A 13,162-nucleotide genomic window follows, 5' to 3' on the forward strand; every position below is an offset into this window, starting at 1 on the left:
GCCCAATTCGGGGCCCGCAAAAGGCCAGCGCCCAAGGCAGTCCCCTAGTTCGCCTAAGCCGCGGGGCCAGCCCTGGGGACAAGAGGGGGGGAGGTTTGGGGGTGGCTCTGATGCGGTGGGGGCACGATTTTAACCAGCCTTTCTTTTTTTGTCTCTCTTTCTCCCCCCCCCCTTCTTTTCTCCCCCGGGCCGCGCCAGGCGTGTGATGCGCTCTAGGTAGCCGCCCTGCCCGCCAGCGCCCGAGGGGCCCCCCTCGCCCGCTCCCTCGCGCAGCCCCGCTCCTCCAGCAGCCGCCCGCCCCCCCCCCCCTCGCCCTCGCCAGCCCGGGCGCAGGGAGCATGCCGCTCAGCCCGGCCACCAGCAACCATGACGCTCCCGAGCAGCAGCAGCAGCAGCAACGCTGGAGCCGCCGGAGCAAGCGGAGCAGCGGCGGCGGCGGCAGCAGCAGCGGCAGCAGCAGCAGCGTCGGGAGGAGGAGGAGGAGGAGGAGGAGGAGGAGGAAGAGGAGGAGGAGGACGCGGCGTCTCAGCAGCTCCAGCAGCCGCCGTGCGTGGTGAACGGCGACCCGGGGGAGGAGAGCGCGGAGAGCAGCCTCAAAGAGGAGACCCTGTATGATACCATCAAGCCCCCCGGCGCCGGCAGCGGCCCCCGCAGCCCCCAGCCGGCCTCCCCGCCCGGGCGCATGGACGAGCCGCCCGCCCCCCACGCCCTGGTCGTGCGCATCGGCATCCCCGACCTCCAGCAGACGGTCAGCAGACCCCCCGCCCGCCCGGGGAGGGAGGGGGTCGGGGCCCCGGGGGTCCCTGCTGGGAACTGGTTCACGCCCCCCCCCCCCGTAATGAAAGCCACCCCTCCATCCGAGCGAGCGGGAAGCAGCCAGGGCCGCGGGGAGGGTGCCCGCCTGCCTCTGCAGGAGTCCCTGGGAGGGGAAATTGGTTGGGAGGGCGGCGGCGAACCTCGGGGTTTTTTTGCGGGGGAGGGAGCTTTCGCGGCGCTGGGAGCGCGGGGCTGCGGTCTGTGCGGCGGGCTTTCGCCGAGGGGGGGGGCAGGGCTATGGGGAGGGGGGGTTGGTGGGGGGAGCGCTGGGTCGAGAGTGCCCGAGGACGCTGGACTTGGAGGGGGCGCCCCGTGGCTTTCCCCCACCGGGGAGGGGGGCTCCTTGGAGCGATGTGTTTGGGGGTCTTTGAAGAATCAGGAGCCGGGCGGGTTGCTCCAGCCCACAACGTGTATGGGGGTCGCCTGTTCCGTGGGGCAGAAGCCTCCCGGGCACGGGGTGGGTGGGGGGGCGCAAGCTGACTGCTTCTCAGCCTCTTCCCTCCTGCACCAGCAGCAGCCGAGAGGAGCGGAGGCAGAGGTCTTGCAGGACCAGGCGGCCGGTGGGGGGGGGGGGGCTGCTGGGGGGGGGGTCTTCATGCACAGGGGCAGCGGATCCCCCCCCCCCGGCTGGGCTGGCTGAAATGCACAAGGCAGCAGGTGGGACTTTCTGGGGGAGGGGGGCACAGAGCAAGTGAAACTCCAGATGCCGCGGGGGGGGGGGGGAGACTCAGGGCGGAGCAGCTGCAAGAGATGGGCAGAGGAATTTGCCGGGGGGGGGGGGGGGAGGAAAGGAAAGGGGCAGAGCTTGGGCTCATGCCTGTCCTTAATAACGCCCCCCCCCCCCCAGGATTTCATGGTTTGGTGGGACCCAAAACAGGATTGGTTGTTTGGGGGAGGGGGGGCAACCCAGTTTGGTGGCCTTGGGCTCTGGCCACTGTAAGCTGCCTCAAGTCCCGCAAGCTAAACCCCCCCTTCTGGGCGGTCACAGCAGCTCCGCTCTCCCCCCCCCTTTCCTGCGTGCCCCCCTCTCAGACCTCTTGACTCGCCCCCCCCCCTTTGCTCTGCCAGGTGTGTGAGGGGAGGGGAGGGGAGAGCAAGAAGCGGGAAGAGCGGCAGCCAGGCGGCTCCTCCTTCAGAGCGGCGGTGAGCAAAGGGGGCAGGTGTGTGTGGGGGTCTCCAGTGGAGATGCCATTCAGTTGGAGGGGGGGTTGAAAGGATGGGCCTGGCCCCTCCCAGCCCCCCTGTAGACAGCCAGCAGATGGCAGTGAGGAGGGGACGGAGGGTCACCCTCTGGGCGGGCAGGGGGACATGTGCGCAGTGGAGCCATGAAGGCCGGGGGTCTCGCCCTGCCCTAGCACAGGGTGCCTGGAGGACTCACCTCGGTCTCAGCCGGACTGCCTTCCTTTGGGGCCAGGGCTGGCAGCCAGGGCTCTGCCAATTAGGGGGTTGGACTAGATGACCCTAGAGAAAGGTTAAAATGTTTTAACCTTTCTTCCCTGTGAAGAAAGGTTGAAACGCTTGGGGCTCTTTAGCTTGGAGAAACGTCGACTGCGGGGTGACATGATAGAGGTTTACAAGATAATGCATGAGATGGAGAAGGCAGAGAGAGAAGTACTTTTCTCCCTTTCTCACAATACAAGAACTCCTGGGCATTCGAGGAAATTGCTGAGCAGTCAGGTTAAAACGGATAAAAGGAAGTACTTCTTCACCCAAAGGGTGATTAACATGTGGACTTCACTGCCACAGGAGGTGGTGGCGGCTACAAGCACAGCCAGCTTCAAGAGGGGGTTAGATAAAAATATGGAGCAGAGGTCCATCAGTGGCTATTAGCCACAGTATAAATGTGTGTGTGTGTATGTATATATACACAAACACATATATTGGCCACTGTGTGACACAGAGTGTTGGACAGGATGGGCCATTGGCCTGATCCAACAGGGCTTCTCTTATGTTCTTATGTGACACAGAGTGTTGGACTGGATGGGCCATTGGCCTGATCCAACATGGCTTTTCTTATGTTCTTCTGTGACACAGAGTGTTGGACTGGATGGGCCACTGGCCTGATCCAACAGGGCTTCTCTTATGTTTTTATGTGATGCAGAGTGTTGGACTGGATGGGCCATTGGCCTGATCCAACATGGTTTCTCTTATGTTCTTCTGTGACACAGAGTGTTGGACTGGATGGGCCATTGGCCTGATCCAACATGGCTTCTCTTATGTTCTTCTGTGACACAGAGCGTTGGATTTGATGGGCCACTGGCCTGATCCAACATGGCTTCTCTTCTGTTCTTCTGTGACACAGAGTGTTGGACTGGATGGGACATTGGCCTGATCCAACAGGGTTTCTCTTATGTTATTAGCTTGGAGGAGAAGGCGGTGGGGGGGGGGGCAGGGAGCTGGACAGTCCCTGAATGGGGGGAGGATTTGTATCCCTCTGGGTGCAGCCCATGTCACCTCTTCCACCCTGCAGCCAGACATCGGTGCCCTCCTCAGGGGCAGGAAGCGATTCCTTGTCCAGAACAGCTGGCTGACCTCCCGCTGGCCTCTCCTGGGAATGGGCCCTGCAAGTGAGAAGGAGGGAGTGGAGGGGGCAGCGAGGGTCAGGCTGGCCTGGTGGGGGTGGCACATCCGAGGAGGCTCCAGCACAAGCAGAGGCTTTCCTGAGGGGAGCTATCGGGGGGGGGGTGCCCAGTTTTGAGAGCCAGTTTGATGCCGTGGTGAAGTTTCTGTCAGGACTCTCTCAGCCCCACCCACCTCACAGGGTGTCTGTTTTGGAGGGAGAGAAGATGTAGGAGATTGTCAGCCACTCTGAGTCTCTGATTCAGAGAGAAGGGCGTGGTATAAATCTGCAGCCTTCTTCTTCTTCAGTTTTGGAAGGGGTGGCGTCGGCCCTTGGGCTGACGCTGGCATAGAGGTTTGGGGAGAGAAGCGCTGTTACCCGGAAACTGGATGGCAAGGATGGCAACCAAACCCCATCAAAAACAGTTGGGGGTTTCATTGGGGAACAATGGCGGGGGGGGGGTCCTTGACCCTCCAACTCGGTTCAGCTTGAAGGAATCAGTTCAGCAGGTGGTGAACAAAGCAAAGGGAAGCCTTCTAGGCACATGGGATTTCTGTGATCCCTGCTGATGGCCCCGATCCTGCCCTTCCGAGGGCCCAGCCGCGCTGGAGGGCCTTGATGCAGGCCTCTGACTCCCCCCCCCCCCCAGATCCCAACTCCAGTGGCTGGGGACGTTTGCAGGCTTGCAAGAGGGAGTGGGGGGGGCAGGAACACATTTGCCCCCTGCTGAGCAGCCGTAGCCAGCCACCACCTTTTCCAAACCCTTCTGGTCCGGGGTGTGTGGACAGAAACCATGAGCTCCTGAACTGTGAGTTGTTTGCCATTAACATATGAACCTATGAAGCTGCCTTCTACTGAATCAGACCCCCCTGGGTCCATCCAAGTCAGTCTCATCTCCTCAGACTGGCAGTGGCTCTCCAGGGTCTCAAGCTGAGGTTTTTCATGCCTCTTTGCCTGGACCCTTTTGAGTTGGAGATGTCGGGGATTGAACCTGGGGCCTTCTGCTTCCCAAGCAGATGCTCTACCACTGAGCCACACAGCCCTTTCCCATGAATCTGCCTTGTACTGAATCAGACCCCCCTGGATCCATCGAAGTCAGTCTTGACTACTCAGACTGGCAGCAGCTCTCCAGGGTCTCAAGCTGAGGTTTTTCATGCCTCTTTGCCTGGACCCTTTTGAGTTGGAGATGTCGGGGATTGAACCTGGGGCCTTCTGCTTCCCAAGCAGATGCTCTACCACTGAGCCACACAGCCCTTTCCCATGAATCTGCCTTGTACTGAATCAGACCCCCCTGGATCCATCGAAGTCAGTCTTGACTACTCAGACTGGCAGCAGCTCTCCAGGGTCTCAAGATGAGGTTTTTCATGCCTCTTTGCCTGGACCCTTTTGAGTTGGAGATGTCAGGGATTGAACCTGGGACCTTCTGCTTCCCAAGCAGATGCTCTACCCCCGAGCCACAGTTCCCTTCCCATATATATAGAATCATAGAATCCTAGAGTTGGAAGGGACCTCCAGGGTCATCTAGTCCAACCCCTTGCACAATGCAGGAAATGCACAAACCCCTCCCCCTAAATTCACAGGATCTTCATTGCTGTCAGATGGCCATCTAGCCTCTGTTGAAAAACCTCCAAGGAAGGAGAGCCCACCACCTCCCGAGGAGGAAGCCTCTTCCACTGAGGAACTGCCCTAACAGTCAGGAAGTTCTTCCTAATGTTGAGCCGGAAACTCTTTTGATTTAATTTCAACCCACTGGTTCTGGTCCTACCTTCTGGGGCCACAGAAAACAATTCCACACCATCCTCTATAGGACAGCCCTTCAAGTTCTTGAAGATCGTGATCCTATCACCTCTCAGTCACCTCCTCTCCATGAACCTATGAAGCTGCCTTCTACTGAATCAGACCCCCCTGGGTCCATCCAACTCAGTCTTGTCTACTCAGACTGGCAACAGCTCTCCAGGGTCTCAAGCTGAGGTTTTTCACGCCTCTTTGCCTGGACCCTTTTGAGTTGGAGATGCCGGGGATTGAACCTGGGACCTTCTGCTTCCCAAGCAGATGCTCTACCACTGAGCCACCATCCCACACTTTATGTGAATGCCCCGTTCCATGCATATGAACATATATATGAACTACTGCCCAGTATTAGTTTGTATTACTACTACCCAGTATTAGTTAGTGAGGATTGCTTTTTGGGGGGGGGGAGGGGGAGGGAGAGGGATTGCAATTTCTTGTAGCTCCCTCCCTTTCTTGTGTGTGGCTGAGGAATTCCAGGATGAGACCCAGAGCTTCTCTTAGTAGTGCCCCACGGCGCTGGGATTGTGCCCTCCCCACATGCAGGGAGGGGGTCTTTCTCTACCTCCCTGTTAGCCCCCTCCCCTGCCCTGTTTCCTCCTCCCCCTCCCGCTGTTATATTTTATTTATTTTATTTAGTAGGCTTCTATTCCGCCCTTTCCCATAACGGGCTAAGGGTGGATCACAACATAACCCGAACAACAATAAAAAACCTCCCGTTTAAATTTAAATCAATACAATGAAATTGGCAAATCAAGCAATAGAACCATAAAACAAGTAGGTGCATCAGCGAGCTGGAAGGGCGCATTTCACAGGATACAGGCAGCTTTTGGCCCAAAAGGAATGATGGTGACGATAAACAGGATAGCACCACAGTCTGTAGAGCATCGCTTTTCTCTGCACTGGTCAGACCTCACCTGGAGTCTTGTGTTCAGTTTTGGGCACCACATTTTAAGAAGGATAGAGACAAGCTGGAATGAATCTAGAGTAACGGGTCTAGACCAAGTCCTATGAGGAAAGGTTGAAGGAGCTGGGCATGTTTAGCCTAGAGAGGCGGCGGCTGAGAGGTGATAGGATCACCATCTTCAAGGACTTGAAGGGCTGTCCTATAGAGGATGGTGTGGAATTGTTTTCTGTGCTCCCAGAAGGTAGGACCAGAACCAACGGGTTGAAATTAAATCAGAAGAGTTTCCGGCTCGACATTAGGAAGAACTTCCTGACCATTAGAGCGGTTCCTCAGTGGAATAGGCTTCCCCCTCGGGAGGTGGTGGGCTCTCCTTCCTTGGAGGTTTTTCAACAGAGGCTAGATGACCATCTGACAGCAATGAAGATCCTGTGAATTTAGGGGGAGGTGATTGTGAGTTTAGTGGGGTTCCTCAGTGGAACAGGCTTCCTCCTCAGGAGGTGGTGGGCTCTCCTTCCTTGGAGGTTTTTCAACAGAGGCTAGGTGGCCATCTGACAGCAATGAAGATCCTGTGAATTTAGGGGGAGGGGTTTGTGAGTTTCCTGCATTGTGCAGGGGGTTGGACTAGATGACCCTAGAGGTCCCTTCCAACTCTTCTATGCTTCTAACAGGCTTCCTCGGGAGGTGGTGGGCTCTCCTTCCTTGGAGGTTTTTCAACAGAGGCTGGATGGCCATCTGACAGCAATGAAGATTCTGTGAATTTAGGAGGAGGTATTTGTGGGTTTCCTGCATTGTGCAGGGGGGTTGGACTAGATGACCCTGGAGGTCCCTTCCAACTCTAAGATTCTATGATGTCCCAACAAGGGAGGCCGACTGATGGAATGGTTGCTGGAATAGGACGCCCACTGCCTCAACCGAAGGCCTGGTGGAACAGCTCCATCTTACAGGCCCTACGAAATGAGGGTGAGAACCAGTATTCCCTCTAAGCTGAGTTAGCGTGAGCTAGCTCACAGATCTGTAGCCTCCAGCTCACACCTTTTTGTCTTAGCTCAGGAAAAATAACCCCAGAGTACAATAATTGATGCAGCTCGCAACTTTAATGCCAGGAGCTCACAAAGTAGAATTTTTGCTCACGAGACTGCAGCTTAGAGGGAACGTCAGTGAGGACAGGCCTGTCTCCTGGCTAGGGCCCCCCTGCTCAGCGCGTGCGCCGCACTTTTGGTGTGGGAAGGCAAGCGTGAGGCTGTGGCAGATGCTCTCTGTGCCTGCAGGGCCCTGGAACTATGGCAGAGCAGGGGGGAGGGAGGAGGGAGCTACGCGGGAGTCATCCGGATGCACTTCGATCAGACCGGTGGGGGGGGCTGCAATCGGCAGCAGTTTCCAACCCCCCACCCCCTCCAATGGCCCTGGGAAGAAGTCCTGGGACTCAGAGCGCTGGGGGGGGAGCAGGGTTCAGGGGGTGACTAGGGCACGGTGGGGCTTGAGGCTTAGGCTGGAATGAAACACTCTTTGGGTGAAAAGCAGCCCTTGACTCTTGTTCAGCATGTGCACCATCAGCGTTCTTGGGGTGGGAAAGTTTGCCCCCTCCTGATAGGCCAGTGATGGGGTTTGGGCGGCGTTCTGGCTTGGCCTGTTTGCACAGAGGTCCTTCCTGTATGTTCTCTGCTGTGGAGCACTGGGACGAGGGCCTGAGGACAGCTTGGAGGGTTTTCTTCCTGGAGAGGGAGCACTACTGGATGTAGTATTGATTTGTTGTACTCATAGAATCCTAGAATCATAGAGTTGGAAGGGACCTCTAGGGTCATCTAGTCCAACCCCCTGCACAATGCAGGAAACTCACAAACACCTCCCCCTAAATTCATAAGATCTTTATTGCTGTCAGATGGCCATCTAGCATCTGCTTAAAAACCTCCAAGGAAGGAGAGCCCACCACCTTCTGAAGAATCATACAGTCATGGAGTTGGAAGGGGCCTCTAGGGTCATCTAGTCCAACCCCCTGCACAATGCAGGAAACTCACAAACCCCCTCCCTCTAAATTCACAGGATCCTCGTTGCTGTCAGATGGCCATCTAGCCTTTGTTGAAAAACCTCCAAGGAAGGAGAGCCCACCACCTCCCGAGGAGGAGGCCTGTTCCACTGAGGAACTGCTGTAACGGTCAGGAATCATAGAATCCTCGAGTTGGAAGGGACCTCCAGGGTCATCTAGTCCAACCTCTGCACAATGCAGGAAACTCACAAACACCTCCCCCTATATTCAGTTTGGTTTAGTTTCCGTACAAGTCTGCAGGTTCACATTACCTAGCGTATGCACCACTCTTTGCACATCTTTACCTAGCATATGCACCACTCTTTACTCATTACTGCTCTGGAATCTGATCAACATATCTGTGGTGATGATGTTTTGATGTGATTCATTTTCATGTTGCAAGCCGCACTGAGCCCGCTTGCGGGATAGGGCAGGGTATACATTGAAAAATTAAATGAAATGTAGTCCCTTTCCTTGGAGCAAGAGGCCGCCTAGCCAGCCCCAACAATGCAATGGATGTCCCATGTCCCAAGGCAGTAGACCTGAGCTGCAAACCCTGCAGGGTGGGCTTCTGAGAGACATCTGGCCAGCAACTGGAATGCTGAACCCAGTGGACCTTGGGGAGATCCAGCAAGGCGGGGAGGTCTCATCCTACTCTTTCTGGTGGACCTCCTGATGGCACCTGGGTTTTTTGGCCACTGTGTAACACAGAGTGTTGGACTGGATGGGCCATTGGCCTGATCCAACATGGCTTCTCTTATGTCTGGGGCAGTGAGGCTCTGTATTCTTGGTGCTGGGGGGGCACAGTGGGAGGGCTTCTAGTGTCCTGGCCCCACTGGTGGACCTCCTGATGGCACCTGTGTTTTTTGGCCACTATGTGACACAGAGTGTTGGATTGGAGGGGCCATTGGCCTGATCCAACATGGCTTCTCTTATGTTCTTATGTCTGGGGCAGAGATGCTCTGTATTCTTGGTGTTTGGGGGAGGCACAGAGGGAGGGCTTCTAGTGCCCTGGCCCCACTGGTGGACCTCTTGAGGGGACCTGGGTTTTGGCCACTGTGTGACACAGAGTATTGGACCGGAGGTGCCATTGGCCTGATCCAACATGGCTTCTCTTATGTTCTTATGTGACACAGAGTGTTGGACTGAATGGGCCACTGGCATGATCCAACATGGCTTCTCTTATGTCTGGGGCAGTGAGGCTCTGTATTCTTGGTGCTGGGGGGGCACAGTGGGAGGGCTTCTAGTATCCTGGCCCCACTGGTGGACCTCCTGATGGCACCTGTGTTTTTTGGCCACTATGTGACACAGAGTGTTGGATTGGAGGGGCCATTGGCCTGATCCAACATGGCTTCTCTTATGTTCTTATGTCTGCGGCAGGGATGCTCTGTATTCTTGGTGTTTGGAGGAGGCACAGAGGGAGGGCTTCTAGTGCCCTGGCCCCACTGGTGGACCTCTTGAGGGGACCTGGGTTTTGGCCACTGTGTGACACAGAGTATTGGACCGGAGGTGCCATTGGCCTGATCCAACATGGCTTCTCTTATGTTCTTATGTGACACAGAGTGTTGGACTGGATGGGCCATTGGCCTGATCCAACATGGCTTCCCTTATGTTCTTATGTGACACAGAGTGTTGGACTGAATGGGCCACTGGCATGATCCAACAAGGCTTCTCTTCTGTTCTTATGTGACACAGAATGTTGGACTGGAGGGGCCACTGGCCTGATCCAACATGGCTTCTCATGTTCTTATGTGACACAGAGTGTTGGACTGGAGGGGCCATTGGCCTGATCCAACATGGCTTCTCTTGTGTTCTTATGCGACACAGAGTGTTGGACTGGATGGGCCATTGGCCTGATCCAACATGGCTTCTCTTGTGTTCTTATGTGACACAGAGTGTTGGACTGGATGGGCCACTGGCCTGATCCAACATGGCTTCTCTTGTGTTCTTATGTGACACAGAGTGTTGGACTGGATGGGCCATTGGCCTGATCCAACATGGCTTCCCTTATTTCTTATGTGACACAGAGTGTTGGACTGGAGGGGCCATTGGCCTGATCCAACATGGCTTCTCTTCTGTTCTTATGTGACACAGAATGTTGGACTGGAGGGGCCACTGGCCTGATCCAACATGGCTTCTCATGTTCTTATGTGACACAGAGTGTTGGACTGGAGGGGCCATTGGCCTGATCCAACAGGGCTTCTCTTATGTTCTTAAGTGACACCGAGTGTTGGACTGGAGGGGGCCACTGGCCTGATCCAACATGGCTTCTCTTATGTTCTTAAGTGACACAGAGTGTTGGACTGGAGGGGCCACTGGCCTGATCCAACAGGGCTTCTCTTATGTTCTTAAGTGACACAGAGTGTTGGACTGGAGGGGCCACTGGCCTGATCCAACATGGCTTCTCTTATGTTCTTATGTTTCTATCCGTGCATGCTCCTAAGCCAGTCCTGGCATGCTCCCAGTCTCTCTCCAAGTCCCTGTTGCTCTCAGAATTCGGGTGGGTCAGTCTTCCTCTTGTGCCCCTAAAGGTGGGGCGCTGCGCCAGGCCAGTGATTGTGGGGACGCAGCCAGGGGGTGGCAGGCACTGCTGGCGGAGTGGTACGTTGTGCAGCTTGTGTTTCTGGGGAGCAGCCGGGCCGGAGCGGTCAGGGTCAGTTTCAGAGGACCGTTGGCACTGCCAGAGCTTGTTTCTTGGGGCGCAGAGAACGTGGGCGTGACGGCCGCTGTGATCCCGTTCCCCTGATGGCCGGTCCCCTCGAGAGCATCCTGTGAGCGGCGGAGGGAGCGCCCAGGCTAGGCTTCCGTCTAGTAGGAACACGGAATGTAGGTCACGCACTGCAGAGAAGGCAGCCGGGATCCTGGAAAGCGGCACAGCAGACGTGGAGAAGAGAGGCAGAGCTGGGCGGGGGGGGGGCGGGGGGGGCTGCTTGATGTGACTTCCTTCAGGGGGCAGACACCACGGGTGGCACTCATTAGGCAGAGCCAAGGAAGAATCCTGCCAGGGTGGGTTACAATCCGTGTCGTGCAAGCAAGACAGGGGTGTGTGTGGGGGGGGGGGGAGGGTTGCCCGGTCCAATTCAAGAAATATCTGGGGGCTTTGGGGGTGGAGCCAGGAGACATTGGGGGCGGAGCCAGGAGCAAGGGTGTGACAAGCATCATTGAACTCCAAAGGGGGTTCTGGCCATCACGTTAAAAGGGACCGCACACCTTTTCAATGCCTTCCCCCTATTGGAAATTATGAAGGGCAGGGGCACCTTCTTTTGGGGGCTCTTTGGGATCAACTGAGGTCAGATTTCAGTGGGATGTTGGGGGGGGGGCAGAACCTGGAGGGTGTTTTGGAGAGGGTGTTTTCCTTTTGAAACCTGGAGGGTGTTTTGGAGAGAGGCACGGGGTGCTATGCTGAAAATTTGGTGCCTCTACCTCAGAAAACAGCCCCCGCTCTGCAGATCCCCAGAGATATATTCTCCATTCTACCCTGTCTCCATTCTTCCCTGGGAATCGGTCTCCATAGGGAATAATGGAGTTCCCAGCAGACATTTCAACCCCCCCCCCCGGCTTTCTGATGACTCTGAAGTGGGGGGAGGGCCTCCAAATTGGGGGATCCCCTGCCCCCACCCGGGGATTGGCAACCCTAGTGGGGAGGGAAGAGAAGCAGAAGACCCGGCTTGGCGAGGGGGCCGTGACAAAGTAGCAGCGCATCTGCTGGGCATACAGAAGGTCCAGGGTTCAATCCCCGGCATCTCCACTTAAAAGGAGGAGGCAGGAGGTGATGGGGAAGACCCTTCTCCACCTGAGACCTTGGAGACTTTCTGCCAGTCTGAGGAGACAAGATGGATCAAGGTGTGTGTTTGGGGGGGGGGGGGCTGATTCCATATGAGGCAGCTTCCTGTGTCGGGGAGAGATGAGCCCAGGAAGACCAGGGCATCGACAGTCTGCCACGTTGCCGCTTTGGACTCCCAAGCCCTCTTGGTCTGTGCTTTAGATGAGTTTGTCTGGCCTTTAGGCCACACCAGGTGTGCGCTGGAAGGCGTTTTCTGGAGCTCCCAGGGACTTTTCCAAACACAATTCTGGGTATGGGGAGTAGGACTGCATGCCTAAGAACGGAGTTTAAAGAATTGCCTGGGACTTCTGGTCTTGGAACGTCCAGCACACCTCTGCTCTCAGCCCTGATTTCGCACCTTTTATTCTAGCATCATAGGGCATTGCAAAGACGAGCAAGAGGGCATTTCAAGGACGTAGCTGAACCGAGGCTGGGGAGGGGATGCCTTTTCTGGGTCCAGAGTTCAAGGGAGGGCACCAAGCCTGGTGCTTCGTTGCTGAAGAGCCAGTTTGGTGTAGTGGCTAAGTGTGCGGACTCTTATCTGGGAGAAACGGGAGATTCCACACTCCTCCACTTGCACCTGCTGGAATGACCTTGGGTCAGCCATAGCTCTGGCAGAGGTTGTCCTTGAAAGGGCAGCTGCTGTGAGAGCCCTCTCAGCCCCACCCACCTCACTGGGTGTCTGTTGTGAGGGAGGAAGGTAAAGGAGATTGTGAGCCGCTCGGAGACTCTTTGGAGTGGAGGGCGGGATATAAATCCAATATCTTCATCTACCTCACAGGGTGTCTGTTGTGGGGGGGGGGAGGAAGGTAAAGGAGATTGTGAGCTGCTCTGAGACTCTTCGGAGTGGAGGGCGGGATATAAATCCAATATCTTCATCTACCTCACATGGTGTCTGTTGTGGGGGAGGAAGGGAAAGGAGATTGTGAGCCACTCTGAGACTCTTCGGAGTGGAGGGCGGGATATAAATCCAGTATCTTCATCTACCTCACAGGGTATCTGTTGTGGGGGATGAAGGGAAAGGAGATTGTGAGCCCCTCTGAGACTCTTCGGAGTGGAGGGCGGGATATAAATCCAGTATCTTCATCTACCTCACAGGGTATCTGTTGTGGGGGAGGAAGGGAAAGGAGATTGTGAGCCCCTCTGAGACTCTTCGGAGTGGAGGGCGGGATATAAATCCAGTATCTTCATCTACCTCACAGGGTATCTGTTGTGGGGGATGAAGGGAAAGGAGATTGTGAGCCG

General features: G+C 56.1%; 1 protein-coding gene across 1 annotated transcript in view; it reads left to right on the plus strand.

Moving 5' to 3' along the window:
• Positions 1-576: 576 nt before the first annotated feature.
• SHANK3 (SH3 and multiple ankyrin repeat domains 3) overlaps positions 577-13,162 on the plus strand; it is a 613,814-nt gene continuing 601,228 nt past the window's right edge. The window contains 1 exon segment of the mRNA XM_060246058.1: positions 577-748. Coding sequence (XP_060102041.1) covers positions 683-748 — 66 coding nt within the window. The 5' untranslated portion in view covers positions 577-682.

The sequence above is a fragment of the Heteronotia binoei genome, chromosome 8, assembly GCF_032191835.1.
Source record: "Heteronotia binoei isolate CCM8104 ecotype False Entrance Well chromosome 8, APGP_CSIRO_Hbin_v1, whole genome shotgun sequence".
NCBI classification, from domain to species: Eukaryota; Metazoa; Chordata; class Lepidosauria; order Squamata; family Gekkonidae; genus Heteronotia; species Heteronotia binoei.